The following is a 17143-nucleotide window of genomic DNA, read 5'->3' as shown; positions in this document are numbered from 1 at the left end:
TAAATTGTGCTGTTATGTTCATTCCTTAACCAGTTAAAATTTCTTTTAGGCAATGTGATCCTTTTTTAATGCCTTGTTGAATTTTGTTAATGGTATGGACTATGAATTTAAACAATTATGATTCTGGAATGATTCTCCTCAAAATCTTACTTGCAAATTGATCAGAAAATGCTATATATTCCAAAAATTAGTGTTGTCATTCTAAGTCTGTCCCTCTCCTTTTGACTTATTTCACTCAGCATAATACTCTCCATATACATCATTCAAAACCCTATTTCATGACTTCATTATTTTTTCTGACAGCTATGTAATATTTCATTTTGTAAATGTACCATAGTTTCTTTAATCAGTCGTCTATTCTCGGGCACACGGGATGTTTCCAGATTCTGGCTATTGTGAACAGAGCTGCAATAAACATACAAGTGCAGATATCATATCTGCTGTGTGTTTCTGCACCCCAGGGGTATATTCCCAGAGTGGTATTGCTGGATCATATGGAAGCTCAATTTCTACTATTTTGAGGAATGCTATTGCTTTCCAAAATCGCTGGACCATTCTATATTTCTACAGTAGTGAACGAGAGTCCTTTTCTTCTTGCATTCAATCAAGTACTGGCTGTTCCTGTTCTTTTTGCTGTGTGCCAGTCTCTGTTGTGTAAGGTGATGAATCATTGCTGTTTTGATTTGTGTCTCCCTGATGATTAGTGATGGAGAGCATTTTTTCATGTGCCTTTTTGCCATTAGTATTTCTGTTTTACACCCAAGTCCAGTCGAAACAAGGGCCATGGGGATTGTCCACTTTTGGAAACCTGTTTCAAGGGCTGGGGGAGAGGGCAGTTGGGATAAAGAAGCTACCATTATGACATGATGGGATCACTCTGAATAGGAGGTATATGCTGAAAGTGGGTAAAGGACCAAACATGATAGCTTCTCAGTATCTGTTGCAAACGATATTGCCCAAAAGTGAGAGAGAGGGAGAGAGAGAGAGAGATGAAAAGTGCCTTCCATAGAGCAGGCAGGGGTAGAAGGTGGCAGTCGGATCCTTGGGATATACTTGTGAGTGGACAGGTTTTGAAACATTGTATACCTGAAATGCGATCATAAAAACTTTGTAACTGTATCTCACAGTGATTCAAAAAATTAAAACTCAGATAATTCTACCATGCCAAAAAAGCTATAAATGTGCCATCTTAAGACCTGATTTTTAAAGTGTGGCTGGAGATTTAGCATAGAGAGCAAGTCATTTGCCTTGTATTTGGTGACCTACATTTCATTCTCAGTATGTTATATGGCCCCCTGAGCCTCTAGGAATGATCCCAGAGTGCAGAATCAGGAGTACTTCCCTGAGTACTGCTAGCTATGGCCCCAAAACTAAGCAAAACAAAAAGACTCAAGATTTAGTGCTAGAGAAAATGTTATACTATTACATTGCCTATGTATAATAGCCATAATAAATGAGTATATCATGTTCTCAATAGACTTATAAACATACAAAAGTATTAAATGAGGTACTTCGGAAAGATTTCTGCAAACATGAGAGTGTACCCTCTTCTATTGAAACTAGTCAGAATTCAATAAAATATGTTCCTACATATATAACACCATTCTCTAAAACTATTGGGTAACTAACAGGCTTGTCAATTGGGTGGTGATAGCTAACAAAAAATGCTCACCTATTACTCTTAAAGCAGTGTTGTTTTTCAAGCTTTAATATCTGTAGAGTTCACCTAGGGATCTTGGTATAAAGCATATTCTGACTGAATAGGGCTGTAGGTGATCTTGGTATAAAGCATATTCTGACTGAATAGGGCTGAGATGAGGCCTACAGTTCTGCATTTGTAGCAAGTTCCCACTAGAGAAGTAATGTGTTAAGCAAAAAAAATTTATAATTCTGGTACACTTTGGCAACTTTATTTCTTTAAAAAAGCCATGTATGGTATGTTGATAAGTTCAATCTTTACTAAAGACATGACTTATGAACTGAGATATATAGTGGTAAAAAGAAACCAATTATATGAAGATGCTCTGGAAGATCATATCAGAATCATGCCAATGAAACTAACATGGAACAAGTAACAGGACCATGGTTGTGAGTTTCAAAAAAGTGTGAGCATGAGGGATGAGAGCTTTCGGTGGCCGAGAACTTTTCCCCTAGCTGGCCCACAATGGATGAACAAAAGACCGGTGGAAGCGAGAAACAGGGCCCCACCCTGGTTGGTATACAGTTTATTTCTCTCATCCCCAATTTAGTCAGTCTTACCCCTAACAGAATACTAATTTCTCCTTCCCCACCATAGTTACCTCATCCCTCGCAGCATAATAATTTCTGTTCCTTTCTCCCCATTATAGTTTTTCTCTTCCCGTTTCCTTAGCCTCCATCGACCTCTTCCCTTACAGCATAATAATTTCTCTTCTTTGTCTCTCCCTCCTTACACCGTAGTAATATAGAAATCATGATGGGTGGGGGTACACATAGGTGGGATTGAACATTGTCATAACTATCCAGGAGTAAATACTATTTTACAGTCAATTAAATTCCATGTTACAAAAGCATAGCATGAACTGTCTTCCTGTGTCTATACAAGAAGGACATGCAAGTGACATAAAGGAGAGAAGCAAAATAGGATTAGTAGTGCCTGATGGAATTGGGTGTGCCTCAGGGGCACTGTTGTGGTAGTAACTTAACAAACTTAATTTCCCTGAGGGAGGAGCAAGAATAAATCAATGTTATACAAAAATAATGAGTTGGGGAACTGATACAATTAAGATATATGGGAATTTGAAATGAGAAGTTTCTGGAGTGTTTTGGAAAAAAAGGGAATGTGATAAGACTTTTAACATTTTGACAATATATTTCTGAAGCTATTAAGTATGTTTTTTCCGGCTTCTGCCACATCTACCATCACTGCTGCTCTTCTCTCTTTGAGGTCTTCCTTTATTGCTTCTCTGCACTGCTTTGCAAGCTTGGACATTTGCTTGCAGTTGCCTGAGGCATGTGCCAAGCCATGTTGGCAAATAAGCTCAAGAGTTTTCGAAGACAGGCATTTTTTGTGGTTATCTCTCTCTTGGAACGCCTCGCAAAATCATGGAGGTGCTTAACCAGTCGATCATATTCCTCGTCAATGTTGTCAATGATGGCATCTTCCCATGTTGCAGCAATAGTGCCAAAGAGCTCCCAGTTGGTGGTCATTCTGGGAGTTCTCTTTTTAAACTTTGCAGCCCTTTCTCCTCACTCTGTGAAGTGGAATTTTTCACAAAGGAGATGGTCCGATCTCGTTTGGAATTTTGGGACAACAGCAACATCGGTCAGACAAGACCATCGATTGAATGTGATGTGGTCAATTTTGTTGTGGAACCATCCACTGGGACACTCCCATGTCCAACGTTTAGATGCGGCCTTCTGGAACTGTGAGTTACCGTGGATGGTCTTGGTCGACATGATGAACTCAGACAGTCTCTCACCCTGTTTGTTCCATTCTAGGCCATGGGTCTCGATGTGGAGTTCTTCAGCTAATCTTCTAGGTCCTATCTTGGCATTAAAATTACCAACAATCATCGTGTAGAAGGTGTGGTATTTATAGAACTTCTCCAGCTCCATTTAGAACTTCTCAATTTCTCCATCATAATTGGAAGTTGTTGCATAGACAACGAAGATATAAACTGACGGCAGTGAGCCACATCTATTCAAGTGTAATCATCCGATTCAGGTTGTTAGGCATTTGAATGAATCAATGCTCATGGCCAAGTTCGTGTTGACGAGGACACCGACACCATGATGCCTCTTTTATTGCATGTTCAGAGGAACAGTTCTTCTCCAGTGTGAAAATGGTGTGATGTGATTGATACCTTCTTGTCTTGGTCAGACCAATGATGTCATACTTGGTCTTCCGTGCTTGCACCATCAGGTTCTTGATGGATGCGTGTAATGCTGCTAGTGTACGTGCATTGAAAGTACAGATAATCATTTTTGTCTTTCTTGGTTTTGGCAGCCTAGTTCGGCCTTGAGATTTTATCAGCCTCTCCTTCCACATCCTTCCCAATGCTGCCGTATTGGTGACTCCTTCAGGGTCAGGAGAATGAGTCCCATTGTATTTACTGGTTTTGGCATATTGAATATGCCACGGGTAGCTTGCCAGGCTCTGCTGTTCAGGTGGGATATTCTTGGTAGCTTGCCAGGCTCTCTGTAATGCCTGCCTGCCCTTTGCCAACTACAAGCCCAAGATGACTGCCCTCCAACATCCTGATAGATCTATCACGTCTTCCAGAAGGGAAATGGAGAAGATTATCCATGACTTACTCAGGTATCTTCGATAGCCACGTCCACCTGCCCACATACCAAATTCCGCAGGATGAATATGTCGTTCCCAATGTTCTCCCTTCCAAAATCTGACACGCCATTTTGTTGGTAAAGAAACGAACAGCACCTGGCCCTGACAAGGTCAGAACTGAACACCTGAAGAACCTTCCATTAGTACTCATCAATTCACTGACTCGGCTCTTCACATGCTACCTGTCTGAATGCAAGGTTCCATGCCAATGGAAAACCAGCAGGACTGTACTACTGTACAAGAAGGGAGACATCCATGACATTGGCAACTATCACCCTACCTTCCTATGGTCTGTCATCTACAAGCTGTTCACTCGTTCAATCCTGAATAGGATCGGCAGGACACTAGATAGACAACCATGCGAGCAAGCTGGGTTCCACAAAGGATTCAGCACGATCGACCATATCCACACAACAACCAAGCTCATTGAAGTTTTTCCGTAGTTCAAGATGTTGTTCTAACATTTATTGATTTAAAGAAGGCCTTTCATTCTGTTGAAACTAAGCGGTCATTGAAGCCTTAGCCAATCAGAGCATTCAAACTAAATACATCAGGATCTTCTGTGAGCTGTATTAGGAATTCACTACCAGGACCTCAGCGTTGTACAAGGAAGTAATCATCGATGTCAAGGGAGGGTTAGGCAGAGTGACAACATTTCACCAAAACTCTTCAGTGCCACCCTCAAACGTTATGTGACGACTGGAATGGGAAGGAGTGGGAGTGAAGATGGTCAGCAAATACACCACCTCCGCTTTGCTGATGACATCATTCTAATATCACCAAACATTAGCCAAGTGGCACAAATGCTGGCCGACTTCGACAGTGAGTGTGGAAAGTTCGGACTACAGCTGAATTTCATGAAGACAGTGTTTATGAGAAACAGTCTCATTCCTGACCTTCCATTCGTCCTCAATGGAACGACCATCTCTGAATGCAACAGTTATGTGTACCTAGGTCGAGAAGTCAACATGACGAATGACCTGGCACCTGATTTGCGCAGGAGGAAGAGGGCGGCTTGGAACACCTTCAAGAGCGTTGAAGAAATAGCTAAGAGAATGAATAACCTCTGTCTCCAAGCACATCTCTTCGATTCCACTGTTCTTCCTGCATTAACATACGCCTCAGAGAACTGGGCCCTACAAAAACAGGATGAGAACACTATTTGGTTCTCCCAAAGAGGAATCGAAAGAGTTATGCTTGTAGTAACACACTTCACTCAAGTGGAAGAAAGAATTCGGACTTCCAACCTCCGTCAACGATCAAGAATCAGGGACACTGTCTCTTTTGCCCAGGCATCGAAAATCAGATGGGCTAGACACGTAATGAGATTTGGAGACAACCGCTGGACTAGAGCTGTTACTGACTGGATTCCACAGAACGTCAAAAGACCGTGTGGCCACCCACCTACAAGATTGTCAGACTTCTTCATCAAGATCCTGAACGATCAGTTTGAAGCTCTTCGTGTTCCTAGAACGAGCAGACGCCATTGGGCTACTCTAGCACGCAACAGGGATGAATGCGTTACTGGCGCCCGCTCGAGCAAATAGATGAGTAATGGCACTTCAAGTGATTAATTATGTTGAGCCACGGAATGCAAAGAGCTATATAAAGAAGTTATTGAAATTATACATGGACATAGTTAAACTAGAAATTGGATATTTTATTTCTTTCTTTCACTTACAAATTGAGTAGAAAATCTCACCTAAGAAAGAAGGTTAAGGAGGTTGGAGAAATAGGTCAAAAGGCTAAACCATGTGACACAGAGTTTGATCCCTGCACAAGCATCAGACCCATGCAGCCAGGCTGAAAATAGCCAGGGGTGCCCCAGAGGTCCTTTAACATTGCTTGAGAGGGGCTACTAAAAAAACTCAAAAACAGACTCAAAAAACATCTTTAAAACTAAAGAATGCCTTAAAATAGATTTTGCCATAAAGTAGATAGTGTGCATGGTTTATATGCAAAAAATAACCAAACATGGACTCGAGTGCCTTCATAAGAAGGGGAAATAATTAGGTGGTTTGAACCATATTTAGTGTTGCTGAGGTGTTTGGGTCTTGGGGAACCATCATTACCAGTGATCAGTTCTAGTCCTCTGCCATGCCAAGACAGGGCCATTTGAGCCATGTCCCTAGCACAGAGGAAATAATTTGAGAATTACTGTAAAAGGCATATTTTTCAGAGCAGTTTAGAGTTACTTTGTGAAAATGGTTTTGTCTGATCATCACTTTTAGTAACCTAAACCATGATAGAGAAGAAAGTATTTGGGAATTAGTACTCAAGTAGGGCTCTCAAATTCAGCTCATGTTTCACATAGATGAATCTGCACTTTCACTACAGATATGTCTGATATGAGAATATATGAAAAAATTCAACTGCATTTACAAAAAACTAATAAACGTCAATACAGTCATAGCAGTTGCACTTTATGGCCAATCTTGTTTTATTGAGATGTTTTATCACTACCTTTATTCAACTACCTTTGATTTATTTTGAAGCCTGCTTCCCCTTCTGGTTTCATTTGAAGCAACTCTCATACATTTTTTTATCCCAGAAATTTAAAAAATGAAGGAAGTTGAAGCGTGGTTTTTAATATTCCTACATCCAAGAAAATAATTGGCAAGATCAAAAACATTGCATTTAACCCACAAGATAATTTCTTGTCATATCCATTTGGAGTCCAGAACTTGCCATCCTAGATTCAGCACTACTCATAAATCACCACACTAGTTTAGGCAACTGCCTCAAAATCCTCTATATTTGATTTTAAGAAATTTGCTTGGTTTATTATATTTTGATACAGAAGACCTAGGAATGTTGATCATTTGTTGTGTTAGCAACTAGCTATGGAATCAAGGCATTATATAGCATTCGTCATCCTTTAACATGAATTATCTCTTAAACATAAACTTTAATAAAAATTTTTTTATTAATGGATTGGAAGCCAAACATAAGGATTATGCCTGGGCTTAACAATATTTCATTGTCTGGAGACAGATCCTAGATTATAAAGACTGCCTGGCCATCATAAAAATTTTAGTGCTCCTTTGTAATCTAAAAGGCTTGCCTTGTTTTGTCACTCTAAATTTTTTAAAGATTTTAAATAAGATGTATTTACCTAAAATTATATTTACTTTTATCCTAGTATAAACATAATATGCTTTATAGTTTTTATTGGATATAATGTACTGTGGAAATCAAATTAATTCAGTAATTGTATGTAGTAGGGTATTAGCTACTATGTAAGGACAGTTTTCACATAATTTTCAAAATAATGATATATTTGTAGATTATAATTCTAGAAGGGATAATCTCTGTTAAGGTGAGCTATGTTGCATAATTAGATATGTTTATTTTTAGATTTATTTTGTTTACTTATTATTTAGAAATCAAGTCGTTTGAGACAAAATGGATAGAATGTGAAGTTGATTATGCTAAATGAAATAAATGAAATAAGAAATTGAAAGACAGTTATCAGTTAGTTTCCCTCACATATTGAATATAAATGCAACAAACTGGTATAAGTGAAAACAATAAAACGTCTCCTAGTCTTAGTGAAAATTATGGTGGCTACCAGAAGAAATGGTAGGTTTTTCTGGGAGGACTGTTTAGAAGGTTCCATTGGGACATGGCATAGCACTGTAACTTTGGTAATGGACACATTGTGTCCTTTACACACAGAAATCTATATTCAAGAAATTTTATAGTGTTGATATTGCAAAATAATGATCATTAAATAAAGCAAATGTACTACATTTAAAGTTCTGTTATGTAATAACATATGAAATAAGTGTGTTATGGTACTAAAAGACTAGGTTTTGTAAGCAATCTTCATTTAAAACAAAAATTTGTATCAACAGGAAGTCTGTGTTGAATTGTCTCTAGTAGTCCACAAAAGGGAGACATTTGCTTTCATTTTTGTTTTTACTTAAAGTGGTACTTATTAAAACAATGAACATTTACATGATAGCAAATTTCTGAAAAAAATATGTACAGCTGTGGCGAAAATCTGTCTTGTATGTTTCCTCCAGGACTTCAAAAAAATAAGTATAATCTATATTTTATTTAATCAAATTACTTTGCATTCCATTGCACAATCTCCATTTTATTTGATAAATCTGAAGTGAAAACATTGCAAATAGAAATTAGATTAACAGGCATTAATGAAAAGACATCTTTACAATTTTCATAGATACATTTGAATCTTGTGAGAAAAAAAATCACTCATGTTTCTATTGACTGTAATTTCAAATTGTAAAAGAAACATTTAAATCCATAAAGTATAATAAGGACCTTTTTATGACCCACAGACGCACATCATGGGTTAAGTAAATCACTGGTGCTGACTTCTTAACTGCTCTAAATTGTTTACACTAAATTTTATTCAAGAATATTTAAATATTCAGAATAGCAGATACTATTAGGCTACAACATTTTTCATATATCACATGTAATAAGTGGATAACATTTCAGTAAAATATATAGAACAGTTACCGTTACATATAACTCAGTCAAATTTAATCTACTCTTCACATTATGAAGGGGAAAAAGGTTAAGACCACATAATTCAGGGAGAATATCAAATTTTACATCACACAATTTTGATAATGTTGGTATATTAATTGAGTAACATTTTGTCAAGGTTTGTCAAAATTACATAAATAAGAGTTTAATCTTTATACCAATATCTATTTTAATAATCCCATAATATTATTAAACATTTCTTTTTATGGTTTGCTTTCACATAATGCCTCATCTTTTCCTATCTTAACATTTTCTAAGTATAACAATTACCAGAAGAAAATCAGAATATTATAGAATTGTATGTTTCCATGCACAAATTCATAATATATAGGTCAAGTATATTTATTACCTTAATCTGTATTTTCTCATATGCAAATTATTTTGATCATTTTTTGGGGGGGGCCACACAGGTGTGCTCCTTGGCCCAAGGACCCAATGGGATGCTGGTAATCGAACACAGGTCAGCCACAAACAAGTGCCCTCTCCATCCCCCACTTTTATCATTCTTAACTTTAGCCAGAGGAATTTAAGTTAAAAAAATTTCACTCCTTTGTTCCAATGTATTAAAAATTCTTGCATTTACTTTATAAGGTCATTTTAATTTAATCAACCAACTTCTAAGCATATTAAATATTCTAAATATCTTTTTTCTAAGTAGTATAGAGCAATATTTGTTGTTGCTATTTTTGTTCCCTAGGTATTTATACAATATTGCAATGTCTTTTCTATTCCACTATTTTAAAGAAGTCCACCTTTCTTCCTCCTACTAGTATAATATAGAGTTATATGTGTTTGAGGATGTGGGAGGTCTAAGAGGTATACTTTGAAAGAACAGATTTTACAAGCCACTAATAGGTTCTTAGAATCTTGATAGCATAATATATGGTATTTAATGGATTTCGTTTTTTAAAAGCTATTATCCCACTTCCCTGCTAAATTAAATTCACCATCACCTGAAATTTAATTTTTCTCCAAGAGTTGCATATAATAAAGCATCTCACAAAGATTAAAGGAGGGAGGCAACTATATGCTGCATATCCCATGGAACTTGGTAAAATGATTTTTAAAAATTCAGTTTAAACTTCAATATTAAAATTCAGTTTAAACTTCAGTTTTAAAATTAAGTTTAAAATTCAATTTAAAATTCAGTTTGAAATTCAATTTTAAAATAGGCTAGCCTCTTATTAAAGAAACAATACTTATATTTGTAACTATTGCATATATATCAGTGAGAATCTCCTGGAATGACTTATAAAATCTCTACCATGACAAATTAAGTATCTAGGAAGTACCTTATTGAAAAACAGCACTTTATGTTGTATAGTGTCTAAGTTGAAGTTTTAAGGAGTTGTATATTACTAAATTGAATGCATCACTGTGATAGTACAGAATTCGGTGTCACAGATGGCCAGAGAAACTCTTCGACAGATCTAATTCATTCCATTAGATCCACTGGATAATCGCTGGTTAAGACTTTTGATTTGCATTTGGTGATAGAAAAATAATAAAGTACTAATGCAGACACACTCAAAAAACTTCTTTGGTTTGGAGATTCATTCATGGCTAGAAAAGAAAATACAGTTTACAACTTGTTCACAATTCAAAATGCCATTGTACACACAATTATGTAAAATGAGTTAAATATGTACACTAATATACTGCAATTTCTGTGGTATTTTTATTCAGTTGTGGTATGTTTATTCAGTAAATCATAGATTCTAACTTTATTATGGTTTTAAAATGATGACTCTAAGGAGAGGGGAAAGATTGAATACACTTCTTTGGTATAATACTTAGGTGTCAAACATGTCCAAATTTCTCTATTAAAGCAGATATTGCATATAAATTAATCTAAATATACTTTGAACTTGATAATCTCTATAGACTTAATAAATAAAGTTTGATATTTATTGCTACAGTTGTTTTTGCTCTGGGGCCACATTTAGCTGTGTTCTGGAATCATGCCTTGGTAGTACTGATGTGGTGCTTATCATGTGTGATGGGGGTTGAACCTAGGCTGGTTGCACGTATCGCAAAAGGTTTATCTGCTGTACTATCTCTCTGATCCCTCATGCATATTTTTCATGGAGAGGAAAGTAATGGCTACTAGAGATCCTTTATTTGACAGGTCCTCACACTGATACCACCAAAAAACAATTGTATATCAGTTTAAATTTCAGCATCAGTTTCATCCGATGTTAACTTTTGTTACTGCTTCACCTGGCTCTTGTGTTATCAAGAACCTTTATCTGTCAATGGTTAGCAATAAGTGATTGCTCAGTAATGACCTTAGAAAGACAGTGTATGTCATAGCTCAAAATGTTTTTGTTTTGGGAGTTGAATATTTGATTTTAGATGGAGAAGGACTTCAAAACTATAATTTTCAATGATTTCAAAAATTACACTCAATGTCTCTTTTGCAAACCACAGCACCCAAAAGGAGAGAAAGAACAAAAGGGAATGCCCTGCCACAGAGGCAGGGTGGGATGAGGAGGGCATGGGGAGTGGGAGAGATACTGGGATCAGTGGTGATGGAGAATGGGCACTGGTGGAGGGATCGGTACTAGATCATTGTATAACTGAAACCCAAGCACAAAAATTTATGTCTACAACTGTACCTCATGGTGTTTCACTAATAAAAATTTTTAAAAAATTACTCCAAATGTTTGGCTTCTTCTAAAGAAAAATTTTAGCTCTTTAATACAAGATGCTTAGCTCTATTGTCTGTATATATGTGTGTGTGCTTGTGTGTAGTGTGAGTTTTAAAGTTCTTCAAAGTTTTTCAGAATAATTGACATTTGTATATTCATTTCTTATCACAGAAAATGTATCTTTTTTATAGAGGTCAGTCTCTACAGTGCTCTGTGCATCCTGTTGGTGTGGGTCTGAGTGCTTAGGCTCTGAGTTGGTTGAAGACCACCATAATTGCACTTGGTGTTGCTGTTGAGTTGAACATGCCCAGGATCATACATAGAGCATCATTTATGCTATATAGTATGCATGTGCTTCACTACTTGAGTTTCAGTCCTGGTATACTTAAGATTTCTATACAAATATAAAACAGATCTAAACAGGGTACATATAAGCATAGAGATAAATCAACTTTCCCAACTAAATATATATGTGAATCCCCCACACACATGCAAACACATCACTTTGGGTGGAGAGTTGTATATAGTGGGTAAAGTGCTTGCCTTGCATGCAGCCAGCCTGGGTTTGATCCCCAATGCTACATATCATCCCAGCATGGTCAGAAGTGATCCCTCAGTACATAGCAAGGAGTAAACCCTGAGAGGAGATGGGTGTGGCCCAAAAACCAATAGAAAAAAAGAAACAGCAGTATATTGATACCCTAGTAATCCTCCTTACGCCCCTTTTTCCATTAGTCTCTCCATCAAAGATAACCAATTAGTACCTTTAGTAACCATAGATTAGTTTTTCTGATTTTTTAAAGATATTTAGCACAACAAAAGACTACTTTTTACAAATGTTAAAGTCAAGTTACATATGCTTTTAGAGCTGAAATTCTCAACATTCTCTCTGTCCCTTGCAATTGACGGATATCATATATTTTCATAACTGATTGATGGCATATTCTTAGAATTTCTTTGCACTGGTATATTATTGAGTAAATTCCCAGGTCATTCTGTTGTATTAGCAAGGTTTCTCAACCTCAACAGTATTAACATTTTAGAATAGATAATTCTTTGTTGTGGGGTTGTTTCTTCCACATTTTAGGATATTTAGCCGCATACTTGGCTTCCACTCATTAGATAATACCAATAGTATTCAGTCTCCAGTTGTGAAAACAAATAAGTCTGCACCTAGTCCATGTTTAATGGGTACTGCTTCAAAAGTTAAAGATACAATAAAATAAATATATATACATATATATTTAGTTTTAAGTCATTTACAAGAAAATGTATTAGTAATCCTACCTTTTAGCAATATATTGGACTTCTTAGAAAAATAATAAAGTCCCATATTATATATTCATATTCATATCTGAGGGCATTACAAAATGTAAATTGTGACAGCATTCTTTATTTAGAAAGAAATACACCCTATTTATTAATCCTAGTAACTTACTATATATGCACATATATATAAATATATCAAAATTTTAAGACATTCTGGAAAATCATGCCTTATCTCCATCCTCATTACTATAAATGTCTTCCACTTTTTTACCTGCATTAGGAGAAACAAACCTAACTTCTGGAAAACCTGAAATTAGCTCAATAGTCCCTAATACACGCAAGGAAATAAAATTAATAGTATATTGTCAATGTTAGTCACTTTTCTCTTTGGAATGAAAAATCATACCTAGTATATCATAGTTTGGACAACCGATTGTATTGTCTCATACATGATTCATTTTAAAGATATTTTTTAATTCCTACTATATGTAGCAATAAAAGAAACATCATTTTGGGAATAGTTGCAGATATTTTGCCACACACACTGATGCTTAGGGTATACTCCCACTCCTGTGGATCATCCTTGGAAATTCTCAGGCAATATCCATGAAAGAGTGAACCAAAACAGACCACATGCAAGCATGTGCCTTAATCCATTCTGTCTTTCCAGCTAGAGAAACATGTCTTCATAGAAAAAAACTCTGAGATTTTTGTTTATTTTTGGTATATTGCTACATTTTGCTAGAATTTTCTGTTGATTACAAATACGCAAGTGAACTTACACAACTCCATTTATCTTCCGTTTTCTCAATAACAATAGTCTGTGTGTCACTACCTGGTGGTATATATTCATAGTCATCATAGAGGAGGCCTAGAATAGGATATTGTGTCCTATACCTATAAAGAAGAAAAGTTAGTTTATAAGCTGCACAAGAAATACTTCATACATTTTAGTCACTCTCAGCTTAATTATCTTTATAATTAATTTGCTTTTTTAAAAACTTTGAACTATTTCTTTAAACCAAATCCTTTCTAATGTAATAGCTTTGCTGTTATTTTCAAAGGATTAGTAAGAAATACGTAATTCTGGCAATGATAGAACACTGGCAGTACAAAACAGTGATTCCAGAGAAGTCACAAAAGTAAGGTGATAGAATTTAAGTCAAGCGCTTGCCAAGTCATCAAGCATTTGTGTCAGAAAGCCATAAAAAAGAAAATACATAAATAGATAGGGAGAGACTAGCTGATAGTTCTCCACAGGTCTTTGACTATTGTTGATCATAATGGAAGCTACTGATGTTGAGGGAAGAAAGCTGAAAATCCCAAGCTCTCACACAGGGAAGTGAGTTTATTTTCCAATAACCAAAGTGGAAACAATTACTAATACGAGGGCCGTCGGATAGAGACTACAGAAGTTTTGCCTTAGTAGTGAGATGATAATAGTATCAGATCACAAATTGTTCTAATAGAGTTTAAAGGAAATATTGTAAAAAATTAAATTCTTTCCAAGAACAAATATCATCTCAGACATCACTGTAAATAATAAGTGAAACCCTAAAATTCTAAAAATCAAGTATATAATATTACCATACAAGTCATTCAGTAAAATATAATGAAACAAGACATTAATAAAGAGAAAAATCAGTAAAATCAGATCAAAAAATGAAACATTTTGTATTGGGTAGTAATTGTAGCATTGTATCTCTAAAGCACATTCAGTTTTATAAATGAATCAAATAAGTTTTATAAATGAATCAAATAAGTAAGTAAATATGAGCATATATGAAATGGCAGATAAAACAGCTATATTGTCAGATTAGAAATATAAAAAAATATAAAACCATAGGTTATGTAAGGAACGGTCATGGTCCTTCCGTTGTTCATCGATTTGCTCGAGCGGGCCCAGTGACATTGTGAGACTTGTTACTCATGTTTGGCATATCGAATACGTCACGGGTAGCTTGCCAGGCTTTGCCGTGCGGGCTGAGATAACTCTCGGTAACTTGCCGGGCTCTCTGAGAGGGGCAGAGGAATCGAACTCAGGTTGGCTGTGTTGGCTGCATGTAAGGCAAACACCCTACCCGCTGTGCTATCGCTCCAGCCCCATGTAAAGAACATGACCTACAAAAATATGAATTATATTATAAGAGATAATAGATTAGACACCAAAGAAAAATGTTATATTTGAAAATAGACTAAAATTATAAAAAAAAACACCATGAGGCTATATGAATGCAAAAACCAAGATTATGAGTTAGCTATAGAAAACATCAGGTCTTCTCAACTTTATTTTAATCACATGTAATTAAGATCCAACAGAATTGGCAAAACACAAAAATGTAATAGAAATAATTACCAAATTGTTTCTAAATTTGGTTAAAGCTGTAATCACAAACACCCAAAAAGTTCAGTAAACCACTAGAAAAATAATAATGAAGAGGAACAAAGAGATGCATGTTATTATCAAATTTCTGGAAAATCAATGGTAACAAGAGAATACTACAAATACCTAGAGATAGGAGAACATCCACACATTTATTTATCCACACAGGAAAAACCATAAGATAAACAGAAAAAATTTTGTCAAGTACAGCTAAAGTCAGAAGACAGGTGGAAGGCATATTAAGGATGAAAGGAAGAAAATTTATATACTATTTTATAGACGGAAAAATAGCATTGAATAGTGGAGGGAAAGTAAGTTTGTTTCCAGACACTAAAAAGCTAAGTCTTCAGCAGAGCAATATAACAGGTAATATTAAAGGAAATCCTTCAGGAGGAGGGAAATAATATCATGTAAATTTGGATTGAAAACAATGAAAAGCACACCCTAAATGATAAATATGTGATGAATAAAAGTTTATCATAAAATTAGGCACTTAAGATATTGTAAATATTGCTTCTTTTGGGGGCAAGAGGTTAAACCCAGAGTTGCTCTTGGCTAACTCCTGTATCTATGCCCCTGATGATACTCTGAGGACCATATGCATTTCTGGGGATTGAACCAGTGTTGGGGGAGTGCAAGGTAAGTGTCTTAAACCCTGTGCTATCTCTCTGATCTATAAATATTTACTATTGGCGGAGGCCAGACAAAGAATTCTTAGAGCACACTTCTATCTCATGGTCAAACTATACCCTCATAAAAATAAATATGGAACCTGCTGCTTTTAGCAGTAAATGTCACTGAATCTAGCCGTTCCCCTAAGGAGAGGAACCCCGTTTGTGGAATTATAAGAAAAGTGAAGAAATAGAATGGAATAGAAGGCACATGGAAGAGTGCAGTGTAGTTTGGGCCCCAATTGCCCAGGAACAGTTTTCAGTTGCAAGTTTCTAATGTACTGCAGAACCGGAGGGCTTCTGCAGAGGTCCCAGCTGGGTTCTCACATTCACATTCACTGAAAACCTAGATAGCCAGTTAGATTTTCACATTCATTGAATATGGAAACGTGACTAAGAATTGGACCCTAAGACAGAATGAACACTGTCTCTTACTGCTGGCAGAATGGCAGGGTCTCTCCATTCTTTAGATGAACCCCTCCATCTCAAGCCAGTAGCAGAGCAAGCTGGGACCTGTGTGACACTTAGCCAAACCAAAATACCCAGTCCTTCCCAGTCACTGTTATCTATTACAAAGAAGGCCACACTTCTTGAAGCAGTACCATCTGTCAAGGGACCCACACCAGATGAAAGGACATTCAGTTCTTGAGAAAAGTGTGGAGATGGAGACTCCAACTGTCTCTAGTTCAGTTGACCAGATAGAATGCTATCCACACACTTAGACATTAGGACAGACCACTCTATGAACAGAGCAAATGTGTGTCTGTTAGGGAAAGACTACGTAGAACCACCAATTGCTGCCAATTGTTGCTGTATGTAGACCTTCATAGTCAGTGCTCAGCACTATGGAGCATTGATGATTTGAAGCCTAAGTTTCCCAAGATTGAGTGAATATGGTTCACAACTATTTTTGGACATGTACAAGCCCCAGTTCTCTAGTCACCAATGTCCATATGCTTGAAACAAGTGAAAAAGTATTCAAGGCTTCCAGAAATCAAGTACACCAGGCAGATCAACATACCCATTCAAACTTAGAACGAACCTTTCAAAGGATAAGCATGATTGTAGACCTTTGGTAAATTTTCAAACTTGTTAAAGGTAATACTGAAACATTTTGGATAAACATGAAATGGAGCGAATACCCATATTGCTGGATAGTGACAAAAGTCAAGGTCTCCTTACCAGGACACAAGTCATTCATTCAAAAAGATAGATGGACATGTTAACTGAAGCACTATTTACAATGTCTAAGATATGAAATGCAAGTGCCCTACAAATAGAATAAAGAAATTGAATATGTAATAGTATGTAATATTGAATA

General features: G+C 36.2%; 1 protein-coding gene across 1 annotated transcript in view; it reads right to left on the bottom strand.

Moving 5' to 3' along the window:
* Positions 1-8270: 8270 nt before the first annotated feature.
* The window catches only part of POF1B (POF1B actin binding protein), a 135306-nt gene continuing 126433 nt past the window's right edge, over positions 8271-17143 (bottom strand). The window contains exons 16-17 of the mRNA XM_056124182.1: positions 13551-13665; positions 8271-10411 (exon numbers count right to left, since the gene is read on the bottom strand). Coding sequence (XP_055980157.1) covers positions 10406-10411; positions 13551-13665 — 121 coding nt within the window. The 3' untranslated portion in view covers positions 8271-10405. The remainder of the gene's footprint in view (positions 10412-13550; positions 13666-17143) is intronic.

This window comes from Sorex fumeus, unplaced genomic scaffold (assembly GCF_029834395.1).
Source record: "Sorex fumeus unplaced genomic scaffold, SorFum_2.1 ptg000050l, whole genome shotgun sequence".
Classification (NCBI taxonomy): Eukaryota; Metazoa; Chordata; class Mammalia; order Eulipotyphla; family Soricidae; genus Sorex; species Sorex fumeus.
The sequence above is the reverse complement of the archived record's forward strand: the minus strand, read 5'-3'. Positions and strand labels throughout refer to the sequence as shown.